Consider the following 14527-nt stretch of genomic DNA (forward strand, 5'->3'; position numbering starts at 1 on the left):
TAAGAGGGTCGTGCAGTGCTGATCTGAGGAAACAGAAGAGCTCCTATGTGACTGCTTAGAGACAGTGGACTGGTTCATATTCAAGAACTCAGTGACCAACTTAAATGAGTGTGCCACCACCGTCACAGACTTCGTCAACAAATGTGTGGACGACTGCGTGCCAAAGAAAGCAGTGCGTATGTTCCCCAACCGGAAACCATGGCTCAGTCGTGAGATTGACTCCCTACTGAAGGACAGACCTGAGGCGTTAAAGTCAGACGACCCTGACCTATAGAAGAAATCCAGGTGCGACCTCCGCAAAACCATCTGAGTTGCCAAGAGAGAATATCAAACCAAGCTAGAATCACAGACAGACTCTCGGAGGTTGTGGCAAGGCCTAAACAACATAACGGGCTTTAAAGCGAAGCCGAGCAGTATCTCCGGCAGCAGCGCACCCCTCCCCGATGAACTCAATGCATTCATTGCTCGGTTCGAGCAGAAAACCAACAATTCGCTGTCGTGTGCCCCTACAGCCCATAACTCACACATACCCAATATCACAGCTCCCGAAGTCAGATCGGGATCCCTGGTCATGCACTCCGAGCCTGCGCGGACCAGCTGACAGTTGTGTTCACGGACATAGAACAAAGAAATGTACAGCACAGGAACAGGCCTTCGGCCCTCCAAGCCCGTGCCGACCATGCTGCCCGACTAAACGACAATCTTCTACACTTCCTGGGTCCGTATCCTTCTATTCCCATCCTATTCATATATTTGTCAAGATGCCCCTTAAATGTCCCTATCGTCCCTGCTTCCACTACCTCCTCCGGTAGCGAGTTCCAGGCACCCACTACCCTCTGCGTAAAAAACTTGCCTCGTACATCTACTCTAAACCTTGCCCCTCTCACCTTAAACCTATGCCCCCTAGTAATTGACCCCTCTACCCTGGGGAAAAGCCTCTGACTATCCACTCTGTCTATGCCCCTCATAATTTTGTATACCTCTATCAGGTCTCCCCTCAACCTCCTTCGTTCCAGTGAGAACAAACCGAGTTTATTCAACCGCTCCTCATAGCTAATGCCCTCCATACCAGGCAACATTCTGGTAAATCTCTTCTGCACCCTCTCTAAAGCCTCCACATCCTTCTGGTAGTGTGGCGACCAGAATTGAACACTATACTCCAAGTGTGGCCTAACTAAGGTTCTATACAGCTGCAACATGACTTGCCAATTCTTATACTCAATGCCCCGGCCAATGAAGGCAAGCATGCCGTAACCCTTCTTGACTACCTTCTCCACCTGTGTTGCCCCTTTCAGTGACCTGTGGACCTGTACTCCTAGATCTCTTTGACTTTCAATACTCTTGAGGGTTCTACCATTCACTGTATATTCCCTACCTGCATTAGACCTTCCAAAATGCATTACCTCACATTTGTCCGGATTAAACTCCAACTGCCATCTCTCCGCCCAAGTCTCCAGACAATCTAAATCCTGCTGTATCCTCCGACAGTCCTCATCGCTATCCGCAATTCCACCAACCTTTGTGTCGTCTGCAAACTTACTAATCAGACCAGTTACATTTTCCTCCAAATCATTTATATATACTACAAAGAGCAAAGGTCCCAGCACTGATCCCTGTGGAACACCACTGGTCACAGCCCTCCAATTAGAAAAGCATCCCTCCATTGCTACTCTCTGCCTTCTATGGCCTAGCCAGTTCTGTATCCACCTTGCCAGCTCACCCCTGATCCCGTGTGACTTCACCTTTTGTACTAGTCTACCATGAGGGACCTTGTCAAAGGCCTTAGTGAAGTCCATATAGACAACATCTACTGCCCTACCTGCATCAATCATCTTAGTGACCTCCTCGAAATACTCAAGTTAGTGAGACACGACCTCCCCTTCACAAAACCGTGCTGCCTCTCACTAATACGTCCATTTGTTTCCAAATGGGAGTAGATCCTGTCTCGAAGAATTCTCTCCAGTAATTTCCCTACCACTGAAGTAAGGCTCACCGGCCTGTAGTTCCCGGGATTATCCTTGCTACCCTTCTTAAGCAAGGGAAATTCTTCAGGTGAAGGATAGGGCAGGGAAGTTGGTGGTGGCTCCAGTGCTAATTAACAAGGTTTTTGAGGAGTTTTATGAGAGGTTGTACAAGTCAGCCACCTGGGGAAATCCGCGAGATGCAGGAATTTCTAGATGGGTTGGAGTACCCGAGGCTAGGGAAGGGGGACAGGGCTACATTAGAAGGAGCAATAGTGGAGCAGGAGGTAAAGGATGCGATTGGGAGGATGCAGTCGGGGAAGGTGGCAGGGCCGGATGGGTTTCTGGTGGAATATTATAACAAATTTAAGGATAGGTTGGCACCCCTGATGGTGGGGATGTTTGAGGAGGCAATAGGGAAGTGGGTGTTGCTGCAAACCTTGGGGCAGGCATCGATTTCACTGTTGCTAAAAAAAGATAAGGATCCGACGGAGTGTGGGTCGTATCGGCCCATATCACCTCTGAATGTGGACGCAGAAGTGTTGGCGAAGATACTGGCTGGTAGGCTGGAGGAGTGCCTCCCGAAGGTGATAGGGGAGGATCAGACGGGATTCGTGAAAGGGAGGCAGCTGTTTTCGAACATTAGGAGGGTTTTGAAAGTCGTTATGGCACCGGCGGAAGGGAAGGAAACAGAGGTAGTTGGCATGGGACGCCGAGAAGGCATTTGATCGGATAGAATGGGGGTACCTGATGGCAGTGCTGGAGCGGTTTGGGATTGGACCAAGGTTTGTGAACTGGGTAAAGCTATTATATAAGGAGCCGAAGGCGAGTGTCCGCACAAATAATATCAGTTCGAGATACTTTTCTCTCCACCGTGGGACGAGACAGGGATGTCCTATGTCCCCCCTGCTGTTTGCACTTGCGATTGAGCCGTTGGCCATCGCATTGAGAAGTTCGGGAGCATGGAAAGGAATAGTGCGGGGGTTGGATAGAGCATAGGGTGTCCTTATATGCTGACAACTTGCTGCTGTATGTGTCGGAACCGAGTGCGTCGAAAGGAGGAATATTGGAGCTACTGCGGGTATTTGCGTCTTTCTCGGGGTACAAGCTGAACCTGGACAAGAGTGAGTATTTTGTGGTGTCTCGGCCAGTGGTGGGGGCAGGGGAGGGGGGGGCTGCCATTCCGTAGAGCAGGGACTCATTTTAAGTATCTGGGTATGCAGGTTGCCTGGGAGTGGGGGAGACTTTGCAGGTAAAACATCACTAGTTTGGTGGGGAGAGTGAAAGACGATCTGGCAAGGTGGGGCGGCCTTCCTCTGTCACTGGCGGGTCGGGTACGGGCGGTTAAAATGAATGTTGCTGTTTATTTTTCAATGCCCACCGATTTTCCTGCCAGTCTTTTTTCAGGGAGATTAAGGGAAGGATGACCTCATTCATATGCGGAGGGACGGTGGCCAGAGTGAGAAAGGTGCTGCTGCAGAGGGGAAGGCAGGTTTGGGTCTCCCGAACCTGTTATACTACTACTGGGCGGCGAATGTGGAGAAGGTGCGGAGCTGGGTCAGAGGGGTTGATTCTCAGTGGGTCAGAATGGAGGAGAGTTTGTGCAGGGGGTCGGGGCTGAAGGCATTAGCAACAGCGCCGCTCCCGATAGCTCCGGGGAAATATTCAGAGAGTCCGGTAATAATAGCTTCATTGAAAATCTGGAGGCAGTTTCGCCAACACTTCGGGTTGGGTTTAGGGTCAAGGGAAATGCCGATTCGGGGGAACCACAGATTTGAGCCAGGGAGGTGGGATGGAAATGGGAAGAGAAGGGGGTTAAGACGCTAAAAGATTTGTTTCTTCGGGGTCGGTTTGCAGGATTGAGGGAGCTGGAAGCAAAGTATGGGCTAGAGCAGGGAGAAGTGTTTAGGTACATGCAGGTTCGGGATTTTTCCAGGAAGGAGATACAGAGCTTCCCAGAGGAACCGGCCTCCACATTGCTGGAGGAGGTGTTGACGACAAGGGGACTGGAGAAGGGGGCAGTGTCAGCGGTGTACGGAGCTATTTTGGAAGAGGATAAGACACAACTGGAAGGGATCAAAGCAAAGTGGGGGGAAGAGCTGGGAGAGGTTAGAGGAGGGGGTCTGGTGCGAGGTGCTCCGGACAGTGAATGCCTCCACCTCATGTGCGAGGTTGGGGCTCATACAGCTGAAGGTGGTATGTAGAGCGTACTTCACGAGGGCGAGGATGAGCCGATTTTTTGAAGGAGTAGAGGATGTGCGGGAGCGTTGCGGGGGGGGGGTCCTGTCCAAAGGTAGGGGAGTACTGGAAGGAGATGTTTAGGGTAATTCCCAAGGTGGAGCATGTGAAACTGGACCCGGGTCCCCGGGAGGCCATATTTGGGGTGTCGGACCAGCCAGGGTTGGAAACTGGTGCGGAGGCAGATATCATACTCCCATTTGGTTGATCGCCCGAAGGCGGATCCTGCTGGGATGGAGAGCAGCCTCTTCACCCAGTGCCTGGGGTGGCAGGGGCACCTGTTGGAATACTTGACCCTTGAGAAGGTTAAGTTCGAGCTGAGGGGAAGCTCGGAGGAGTTCTACAAGTCATGGGGCACTATTTATTATGCACTTTCAAGAACTGGATAACATCGAACATTAGTTGGTGGGGGGGGGGGGGGGGGGAGGGGGGCTGTGTCGATTAAGGGTGACTGGGTAATCCCTGATTCCTTTTTGTCATTTGTTTATGTAAACATGCGGGCTGATGTTTGGGGGTTGGTGGGCGGATGGGATTGTCGTTATTATGGGGATTGACATATCTTGCTGATTATTGTTTATTGTTGATGGGTGTAAATGCAGGAAAAAATGTGAAAAAGGAGAATAAAAATATTTTAAAAAAAATAATTAAAGGGATCTCTCATTTAAGATGAGAAGAACATTTTTCTCTTGGAGGATCGTGAGTCTTTGGAGCTCACTTCCTAGAGAGCGGTGAAAGCAGGGTCAGTGAATATTGTTCAGGCAGAGGTAGATAGATTCTTTACTAACAAGAGAGTCAAAGGTTGGGTGGAATGTGGAGTTGAGGGCATTAATAGGTCAACCATGATCTTCTTGAATGGCAGAGCAGGCTCTAGGGACCAAATGTACTATTCCTGCTCCTCATTTGTATGTTTCAATCTTTCATTAACAACAACTTCCAGTGCCATAGAAATTAAATGGGCAGGGCAAGTTTAACTAAGGACTGTTCCTTTGCCACCGACAGTAAATTCTGCTAATTTGTTTTTGATAAAGGAACTCCGATTAGAATTTCCCTTAAGAGTTTCAGATTTCAACCCTACAATTTCTGATTGCTAAGCATCTGTAACAGAGTGCACATCTGTAACAGTGTAATGTGCTTATGTATTGATGTATTACTTTTCACATATTGGATTAAAAAAACGGTTGCCACCAAAAAGTCTATTTGTTTTCAGTTATACGTAATAAATGCAGTGACCCATTTGATCGGAACAGCCTTAATTTTTATCAAGAAATATTCAGCAGACGTTATTCTGTTGATTTCCCTTTAATATTTTTGTCCTGACTTGAATGAAAAATGATCCACTCTGCTTTCAAAGAGAAAAATACTCGAGCGAGAAAATGTTTGATAGCTACATTGTGATAGCTACATTTGTAGTTCTTGTTTTTCGAGATGTTTGTGTGTCAAGATATTTAGTGAGTATATGAGTTATAAAATGCAATAATATACTAAACTTATGTTTCATGTTTTTGTAGTAGTTTCTGTTTTTGGTTCAGATTCCCATTTTTCTAAATGTTCTTCTTAAATATGTTCAATTTTACTTTTATTTTAGATGAAAACCAAAGAAGATACCTGGAAATCAGATGAACTGCTCAAGCATATTAAAGTAATTGCTTTTATTTACAAATATAATACTGCCATAGGCCATTCAGAACAATAGAAATTGATTGTTCATTGGCAAATTTCCCAAGATAAACTTTGATACTGTAGGGTGAATGCTTGGAATAGATTTATTTTTGGATTATTTTCCGAAAGATTAACACTGGTATAATAAATTTTCAGATGTGTATCATAGATGTGAGTCCTGAGTTGGTTTCATTGTATGCATTGATTTGTTTTTGTAATGATGCTCCGAGATCCTAACAAACTTATAGCAGTTCTTTATATTCAATGAATCAGTCCAAAATTCAAATCGGGATCCTGTGGTATGATCACATCGACATCCAGACAACGTGGAGTCAGTTTAGAGCGCACACACAAACCATTGTCCAAGTTCAAGTTTGTTCTGGAAAGGGGGTGGATTTGCAGTCATTTGAAGGCCAGAGTTTCTGAGAGAATGGTGAAGGCTGCAGAGGAATGGAAAATCAACTTGGGTCCAGCAATTTTGTGTTAGCAGACATTCTCTGCACTCCATGTCCATAATACATGACAATAGAAGAGAAATAACGACTGTAACATTATTGGATTGGATTGGATTTGTTTATTGTCTCGTGTACCGAGGTACAGTGAAAAGTATTTTTCTGCGAGCAGCTCAACAGATCATTAAATACATGGGAAGAAAAGGGAATAAAAGAAAATACATAATAGGGCAACACAACATATACAATATAACTACATAAGCACTGGCTGGGGCTGTGATGAGACATAACCACAGGAAATTCTAGATCCAGCACAATCTGCTCATTATCTGAAGGTGTTTAGTTTCACTTTTTAGTTGTTTAGTTTCAATTTTCTGTCAAATTTAATTTCTTACTGATAAAAAGTGCCGCAAGGTTTTACAAGCAACATTTTTTTCATTTTGCTTTATTTCAGGCTGCCCAAGGAGATCATGCAGATGACAGTAGTAAAAAGAGCAGAGAAAGGAAAAGACATAAGGACGAAGAATCTGTTGGTACCTCTGACTCTAGGGAACATAGACATAGAGGAAGGGAACGAGATAAAGAAAGGGAGCAGGGTAAGGAGAGGGTGAGAAACAAAGACAAGGAAAGGGATGGAGACCGACATAAAGAACAAGAACATGAAAAAGTGCGGAAAAAGAAGAATGATGAAAGGGAGAGAGATAGAGAACAAAAACAAGAAAGGGAAAGAGAGAGACATAACGATCGGGATCGTGATAAAGAGAGGGTTCAAAAATGGGACATAGACCAAGAACACAGCACAGATCCAAGAGTTCGTATCAAAGACAAAGAATGGGATACTTATGCAGAGAAACATACAAAGCGGGGACATGAATCTGAGAGACACCGAGATAAAGAAAGAGACAGGAAAAAGGAAAGAGACAAACTCCAGGAAAAAGGGACAGAAAAAGATGAAAATGGTAACCAGCGACCTAAACATCGTCAGAAAAAAGATAAAGGTAAATTTGTATTTAATGTAAAAAAATGAATGAAAATCGATTCTTTAAAATTTATGGTATTATATTTTCCTTTATGAAGATTTGACCTTTAAGGAAAACCTTGCATATAACTAGATAAAAGCAAATTACTGCGGATGCTGGAATCTGAAACCAAAAGAGACAATGCTGGAAAATCTCAGCAGGTCTGGCTGCATCTGTAGGGTGAGAAAAGAGCTAACGTTTCGAGTCCAGAAAACCCTTTGTCAAAGCTTTCTTTGTACCAGAACCGGTGCAGTAGTGTGGCGACTGGGGGATTTTCACAGTAACTTCATTGCAGTGTTAATGTAAGCCTACTTGTGACACTAATAAAGATTATTATTAATATTGGGAAGAGTACTGCAATTCATGGTTTCTCAATGCAAAGTTCAGCACTGCATTTATCAGCTGTGTCCTTGGATCACTTGGATTTTCCCAATTTATATTAGGTGGATTGAAGTTGCTCATTCAAATTGTTCTCAATTCTCAGCACAAATAATTTTTATAAATATTTGCGCTCATGCAAGATGGATGGGTGTGTTTAAGAACTTGTTGCATCATGGGAATCTTTGACCAGGGATCACTTCATGGCATTCTTTGCTTTCTTTGCTTTCTTAGACCTGCCCTTGTATTGGAATTGTTGTTTGTTTATGCCTAGGCTTGCTTTGACTGAATACATTTCAACATTATTTGTGGACTCTCCTTATAATGTGGGAACTTGTTAATTGTCTTGCTGGGTTTGAACAAAAATTCAGTTACGCTATTGATTCATTATTTGAAAACAGTCATGTTCTGGAGTAATCTGTGGCCTTGATGAAAGAGTAGCACTTTAAAAAAAATCATTTAAACAATCTGCTCAAGCATGACAAAATGGTGATCGTATAGCTTCTAAATTTCACGGCCCTTCAAATTGGCATTAACTGGCCCTAATCTAGAGTATATAGAATTGAGAATTGTAGCCCTGATTCATGAGGGCCCTTCTCAGTTTTGTTTGATGCAGAGTAAAGGGAATTTTAATATCCATCGAATTTCATTGTGTTGACCTGGCAGTAACACTGACTCTGATTTCCTGAAATGAAAGTACTTCATTTTCCAACATTTTTTCAATATGATTGGCATATTTGTAAAACAAGCTCAAAGAAATGTTTTCCCAGTCTCTATTCACATTTTATGTTCCATTCACTAAAAGTAAAAGAAAATACGAGATCAATTTTATGATCAAATGATACAGTATGTTTTGTGTCACCACTGTTGCACACGTAGGACCTGGATTCAAATCCAGTTGGATAATGGTTGATTTATAACACTATTTGCATTTATTTTTGCATTTCTTAAAAGAAAATCCAATTAAGAGGCAACTTAGCATGGCCAATCCACCTACCCTACACATCTTGGGGTGTGGAGGTGAGGCCCACGCAGACACAGGGAGAATGTGCAAAGGGGGCCGGGATTGAATCCGGGTCCTCTGTGCCGTGAGGCAGCAGTGCTAACTACGCCACTGTGCTGCCCTATACCTATTACATTTATGTAGTGCTTTTCATATAAGCAATGCACCTTTCATCTCAAAACATCTAAAAGTGCTTGGCGAATTAACTTGTTAATGCTATTTTGTGATAATAAACAGCAACATTTCTTTGATAGTGATTAGATGGTCAAGTGAATTTAGTTGGGCCAATCCCAATTTTAGGATTGTTGGTGCAGAAGGCATGCTATTGAATACATTGTTGGACCAGCGTATACATTATTTTGTCCCCGAACATGTTAGAACTGACCTGGTATCAATGGCTTGGAAAAGTTTGATACTTGCATACAATCTTACGTTTTTGTGTTTCAGAAAATTTGGAATTGGAAATGGATGAGAAATATGAACGAAAAGAAAGAAAACATAGAGAGCGAAAAGAAAAGGAAGGGAAAAGCACTGAAGTGAGTAAACATTCCCTTTATTGTGGCCCATACTTGTAACTAGTTTATTGTTCTGTATTCGCAGGCTACCCTCCATTTCCAATCTAGAGTGAAAGGATGTAATCTATCCTTCGGCTTTTGCCAAAATTGCTATCAATTCAAAGGAAAACACCTATCATAGAATCAGCATAGAATCCTTACAGTGCAGAAGGAGGCCATTCAGCCCATCATGTCTGCACCGACCCTTGGAAAGAGCACTCTACTTAAGTCCACGCCTCCACCCTATCTGGGTAACCCAGTAACCCCACCTAACCTTTTGGACACTAAAGGGCAATTTACCTAATGGCCAGTCTACCTAACCTGCACATCTTTGGACTGTGGGAGGAAACCGGAGCATCTCGGAAACCCACATAGACACTGGGAGAAAGTGCAAACTCCACACAGCCCTGGTAACTTCCCCTTTCGGTTTAGCCCGAAATCAAATGGGAGGTGTCCGTGTATATGCTTGGTTGTTCCCCTGGTGCTGCAGATAAGATTGAGAATGTCATGTAGTCAGGAACCAGTATTGAACTCGGTGTTACAACAATAAGTGACTCCAACTTCAAAGACTATTCAATATTGGCAAAAATACTATCCAGAACCAACAGTGGTTAACCTTTTCTTCACAATTGCAGTATGTTTGGAATTCAATTTTTAGGTATATCATACTAACTACTCTAGAGGGCTTTGGAATTAATACGCTTCACTGATTTTGGATTGAAACTTTCTGACTACAATAGAATGAAACAATTTGGTGTTTGTTTACAGTTCATAAGAATTGATATCATTCATGGTTACTGATTTCAAGATAAAGATAGATCGTTTTTTGAAGAATAAAGGAATAAAGGGTTATGGTGTTCGGGTGGGAAAGTGGAGCTGAGTCCACAAAAGATCAGCCATGATCTCATTTAATGGCGGAGCAGGCTCGAAGGGCAGATGGCCTACTCCAGCTCCTAATTCTTATGTTCTTATTATGTTATTTAAACAAATGAAATTAACACGATAAAATATAGGGTGTATCATTAGCTTGGAAAATAAATAGCAATTGAAATTAATTTTTAGTATTGTTTTTATCTTGCACTGTTTCCATGTTGTTCAGAGTTTGATTTTTCTGATCTAAAGTTGAAGAGAAGTGGAAATAATAAACTTGACAGTAACATTCCTAATGAAAGGATCGATGTGTTTTGTATCTTGTTGTAGTTTCATAAAGGGTAGACACCTTTGAAATGTACAAAAACTGATATGATGGTTAGGAATTTGCTAAATAAAAATCTATGGCATATGCTGTTGCCAAAGCTAGGAAATTACTAGAATATTTCTGATGATTTTCCCTCACCAAAACATTTGAACAGCTAATCATTGTAATTTTCCAGCTTTTAAGACAAAGACGAGGTCAAGTCTGCTGAATTAAAGTCACTGAGATCGCCAGTCACTTGGTCAGTACAGAATGGTGCTGATGAGTTGGAATATACAGGAATCAAAAGAAGTTTAAAAGAGGAAACATCACTTTAGTTGCTAGCTCCATTTGTGTTTTCTGGACCCCATTGATCCAAGCAGAGCCACATTTTTGAAAACTTAATGTAATATAAATACTTATTTATACTTCTTTCTCAAACCACTAAACATGGTGATGGGAAAGTAGTGGAATAGATCATGAATCATTGGAATTTCCTCTTTTAGGGTGACTGTTTTCAGCATTGCTTCTGAAATTGTTTCTTGATACGAATAATGGGTGAAGTACAGCATTCTTCATATATTTTGCAACTTCCAATCATAGCTGTGGTACAGCCTGAGACTCACAGAAAAATATTTGTCCTTGTTTTTGTTTTTTATAGTAAGTTGCTCCCAAATGTTGATTGGAGGTGGTGATCTGAGCGAGTTGGGAACTATTGCAGTTTTATGCATTCCTTAATGAGTTAATAATAATCAGAGATGCAAAATATTAAAACAAATTTACTTTGGTAACGAGCAATAACCTTGGATTTTCAGGTCACAATCAATGCACACTCACGCTTACATTGTAGAAAGGTTACCTATAACGGCCTAGTCACCTCTGATGTGAATTTCACCGTCCTGATATTAATTAAAATCCAGCATCAAGATGAGGGAAACACCAGGTGCCCAGCAATAGTGAAGACATCAAGCAGCTAATCAGGTTAAAGAATTCTCAGAAACAGGAAACCGGGGATAATGTACTTATTGTCCTTCATTTTTATGAATGTTGCAGAGAGGGAAATAAAAATTGGAACATACAGGCTAGAAACTGAAATATACTAAATGTAAAATAACAATTAACATGTTGGCGCCTTGAATGACACTGAGCCACGGAAGGATATATTTGGAAAGGGGACCAGAAGATTATTTAAGGAGGCAGGTTTTAAGGAGTGGCTTAAAGGTGGAAAGTGAGATGGAGTGGCAGAGAGCTATAGGGAGGATAGTTCAGAGCTTAGAATGGACACAAATGGTGGAATGATTAAAATTGAGTATGGTAACCAAGATATCATGGAGGGTTGTGGGACTAGAGAAGATTATAGATCTGGAGGGGGGACTAGGTTGTGGAGGGACTTGAGAATTTAAAAATCAAGACACTAGCCGGAATTCTTTTGTTGTTGCGATTCACTTTTCCTGCCAGAAGCGAACCCCTGTTAGCGGGTTTTGCGGCGGGTACAATGGGAAATCCCATTGACAAGTGGTGGGAAGATAGAAGAGGGAGAAAATGGGCAGCATGGTGGCGCAGTGGTTAGCACTGCTGTCTCACAGCACTGGGACGTGGCTTCAGTTCCGGCCTTGTGTGACTGTGGAGTTTGCACATTCTCGCTGTGTCTGTGATGGGTTTCCTCCAGGTGCTCCGGTTCCACAGTCCCAAGATTAGGTTAGGTGGAGTTACGGGAATAGGGCAGGGGAGTGGGTCTAGGTAGGGTCCGCTTTCGGAGGGTCGATGCAGACTCTGATGAACCGAATAACCTACTTATGCACTGTAGGGATTCTATGAAATGAACTACGACGGCAAACTAGCGAGGAATATGTAAACCGACAACAAGAGCTTCTTTAAATATATGAAAAGGAAGAGAGAGGTCAAAGTGAATGTAGGACCCTTAGAAAATGTATCTGGGACTTCCGGGTGCGGCGATGACCAGCTGAGTCGCACGTTTCGGCAGCTCCCGGTGAAACGGACTTTTGGGCTCTTGATAGGAGCCCCAATGGCAATTTTGACGGCTAAAAACACTGTGCGGTAAACCAGAAGGGAATCCCCCCTGGATACGGATGAAAAAAGGAGGAGAAAGTGGCCGGATTGCAGTGGATCCTTTAGAACAGCGGCAAGGAAGGCAAGCAAAAACCAAGATGGCGTCGGAAGGTGGCAGTTTAACATGGGGCCCTGAACAACAAGAGTTCTTGAAATGCTGTGTGGAAGAGCTCAAAAAGGAAATGAAGAAAGAGCTGTTGGCCCCGATACTACAGGCGATCGAAGGGCTAAAGGAGGAACAAAAGACCCAGGAGCGGGAGCTTCGGGTCGTGAAGGCAAAGGCAGCCGAGAATGAGGACGACATACAGGGCCTGGTGGTGAAGACGGAGACGCATGAGGCACATCAGAAACGATGTGTGGAAAGGTTGGAGGCACTGGAGAACAACGCAAGGAGGAACAACCTGAGGATTCTTGGTCTTCCTGAAGGTGCGGAGGGAGCGGACGTCGGGGCATATGTAAGCACGATGCTGCACTCGTTAATGGGAGCGGAGGCCCCGGCGGGTCCGTTGGAGGTGGAGGGAGCATACCGAGTGATGGCGCGAGGACCGAGAGCAGGAGAAATTCCCAGAGCCATAGTGGTGAGATTCCTCCGTTTTAAGGATAGAGAAATGGTCCTTAGATGGGCAAAGAAAACTCGGAGCAGTAAATGGGAGAACGCGGTGATCCGCGTTTATCAAGACTGGAGTGCGGAGGTGGCGAGAAGGAGGGCGAGCTTCAATCGGGCCAAGGCGGTGCTTCATAAAAAGAAGATAAAATTTGGAATGCTGCAACCGGCAAGACTGTGGGTCACATATCGAGGGAGGCACCACTACTTTGAGACGGCGGGTGAAGCGTGGACATTTATTGTGGAAGAAAAACTGGAATGAGCGGGTTATTAAAAAGAACATTTGAACAAAGTGGTGGGGCGAATGTGGGGGGGGGAAGAGGGGGGTTAAAAAGGGGGGAAAGAGGAGTTTTATGTACTAATCCTGCGATGTGGTAACTTTTCTCTCTTCCACAGGTGGTGATGGGGGGAGGAGGGGAGGTGGAGGAGATGGGGCGTTGGCCATTGGGGGCGGGACCAAGGGAGAAGCGCGGGCTTGGTTCCCACGCTATGATAATCATGGCGGGAATAGAGAAGCAGGAAGGAGGGGGCGTCGCACGGTGCGAGCCGAGGTCACGGGGGGAAGCCGAGGTCGGCCAGAGTTTGCTGACTTCTGGGAGCAACATGGGGGGAGTAATTACGCTAGCGGGGGATCGAGTGGGAGGGGGGAATTACTGGGTTGCTGCTGCTGGGGAGAGGGGGGAGCTGGTATGGGAGGGGATGGGCGAGGGGGCACCGCCTGGGGGAGATACAGCTGCGTGGGAACCGGGTGAGGAGCTGGAAAAAGGGGATGGCTGAGGGGGGGGGGGGGGGTGGTAGGAAGCCCCCCAACCCGGCTGATCACGTGAGAGGGCTGAACGGGCCGATAAAGAGGGCACGGGTACTCGCACACCTTAAGAAACTTAAGGCAGATGTGGTTATGTTACAGGAAACGCACCTGAAACTGATAGACCAGGTTAGGCTACGCAAAGGATGGGTGGGGCAGGTGTTCCATTCGGGGCTAGATGCGAAAAACAGGGGGTGGCTATATTAGTGGGGAAGCGGGTAATGTTCGAGGCAAAGACTATAGTGGCGGATAACGGGGGCAGATACGTGATGGTGAGTGGCAAACTACAGGGGGAGACGGTGGTTTTGGTAAACGTATATGCCCCGAACTGGGATGATGCCAATTTTATGAGGTGTATGCTAGGACGCATTCCGGACCTAGAGATGGGAAAGCTGATAATGGGGGGAGATTTTAATACGGTGTTGGAACCAGGGCTGGATAGGTCGAAGTCCAGGACTGGAAGGAGGCCGGCAGCAGCCAAGGTACTTAAAGATTTTATGGAGCAGATGGGAGGTGTAGACCCGTGGAGATTTAGCAGACCTAGGAGTAAGGAGTTCTCGTTTTTCTCCTATGTCCATAAAGTCTACTCGCGAATAGACTTTTTTGTGCT

General features: G+C 44.7%; 1 protein-coding gene across 7 annotated transcripts in view; it reads left to right on the forward strand.

Annotated features, from left to right (window-relative positions):
- The window catches only part of dync2i1 (dynein 2 intermediate chain 1), a 175381-nt gene that overhangs the window by 30802 nt on the left and 130052 nt on the right, over nt 1-14527 (forward strand). For all 7 annotated transcript variants that reach the window (XM_072508236.1, XM_072508237.1, XM_072508240.1 and 4 more), the window contains exons 2-4: nt 5785-5838; nt 6765-7308; nt 9158-9246. In XM_072508236.1, coding sequence (XP_072364337.1) covers nt 5785-5838; nt 6765-7308; nt 9158-9246 — 687 coding nt within the window. The remainder of the gene's footprint in view (nt 1-5784; nt 5839-6764; nt 7309-9157; nt 9247-14527) is intronic.

This window comes from Scyliorhinus torazame, chromosome 6 (genome assembly GCF_047496885.1).
Source record: "Scyliorhinus torazame isolate Kashiwa2021f chromosome 6, sScyTor2.1, whole genome shotgun sequence".
Lineage (NCBI taxonomy): Eukaryota > Metazoa > Chordata > Chondrichthyes > Carcharhiniformes > Scyliorhinidae > Scyliorhinus > Scyliorhinus torazame.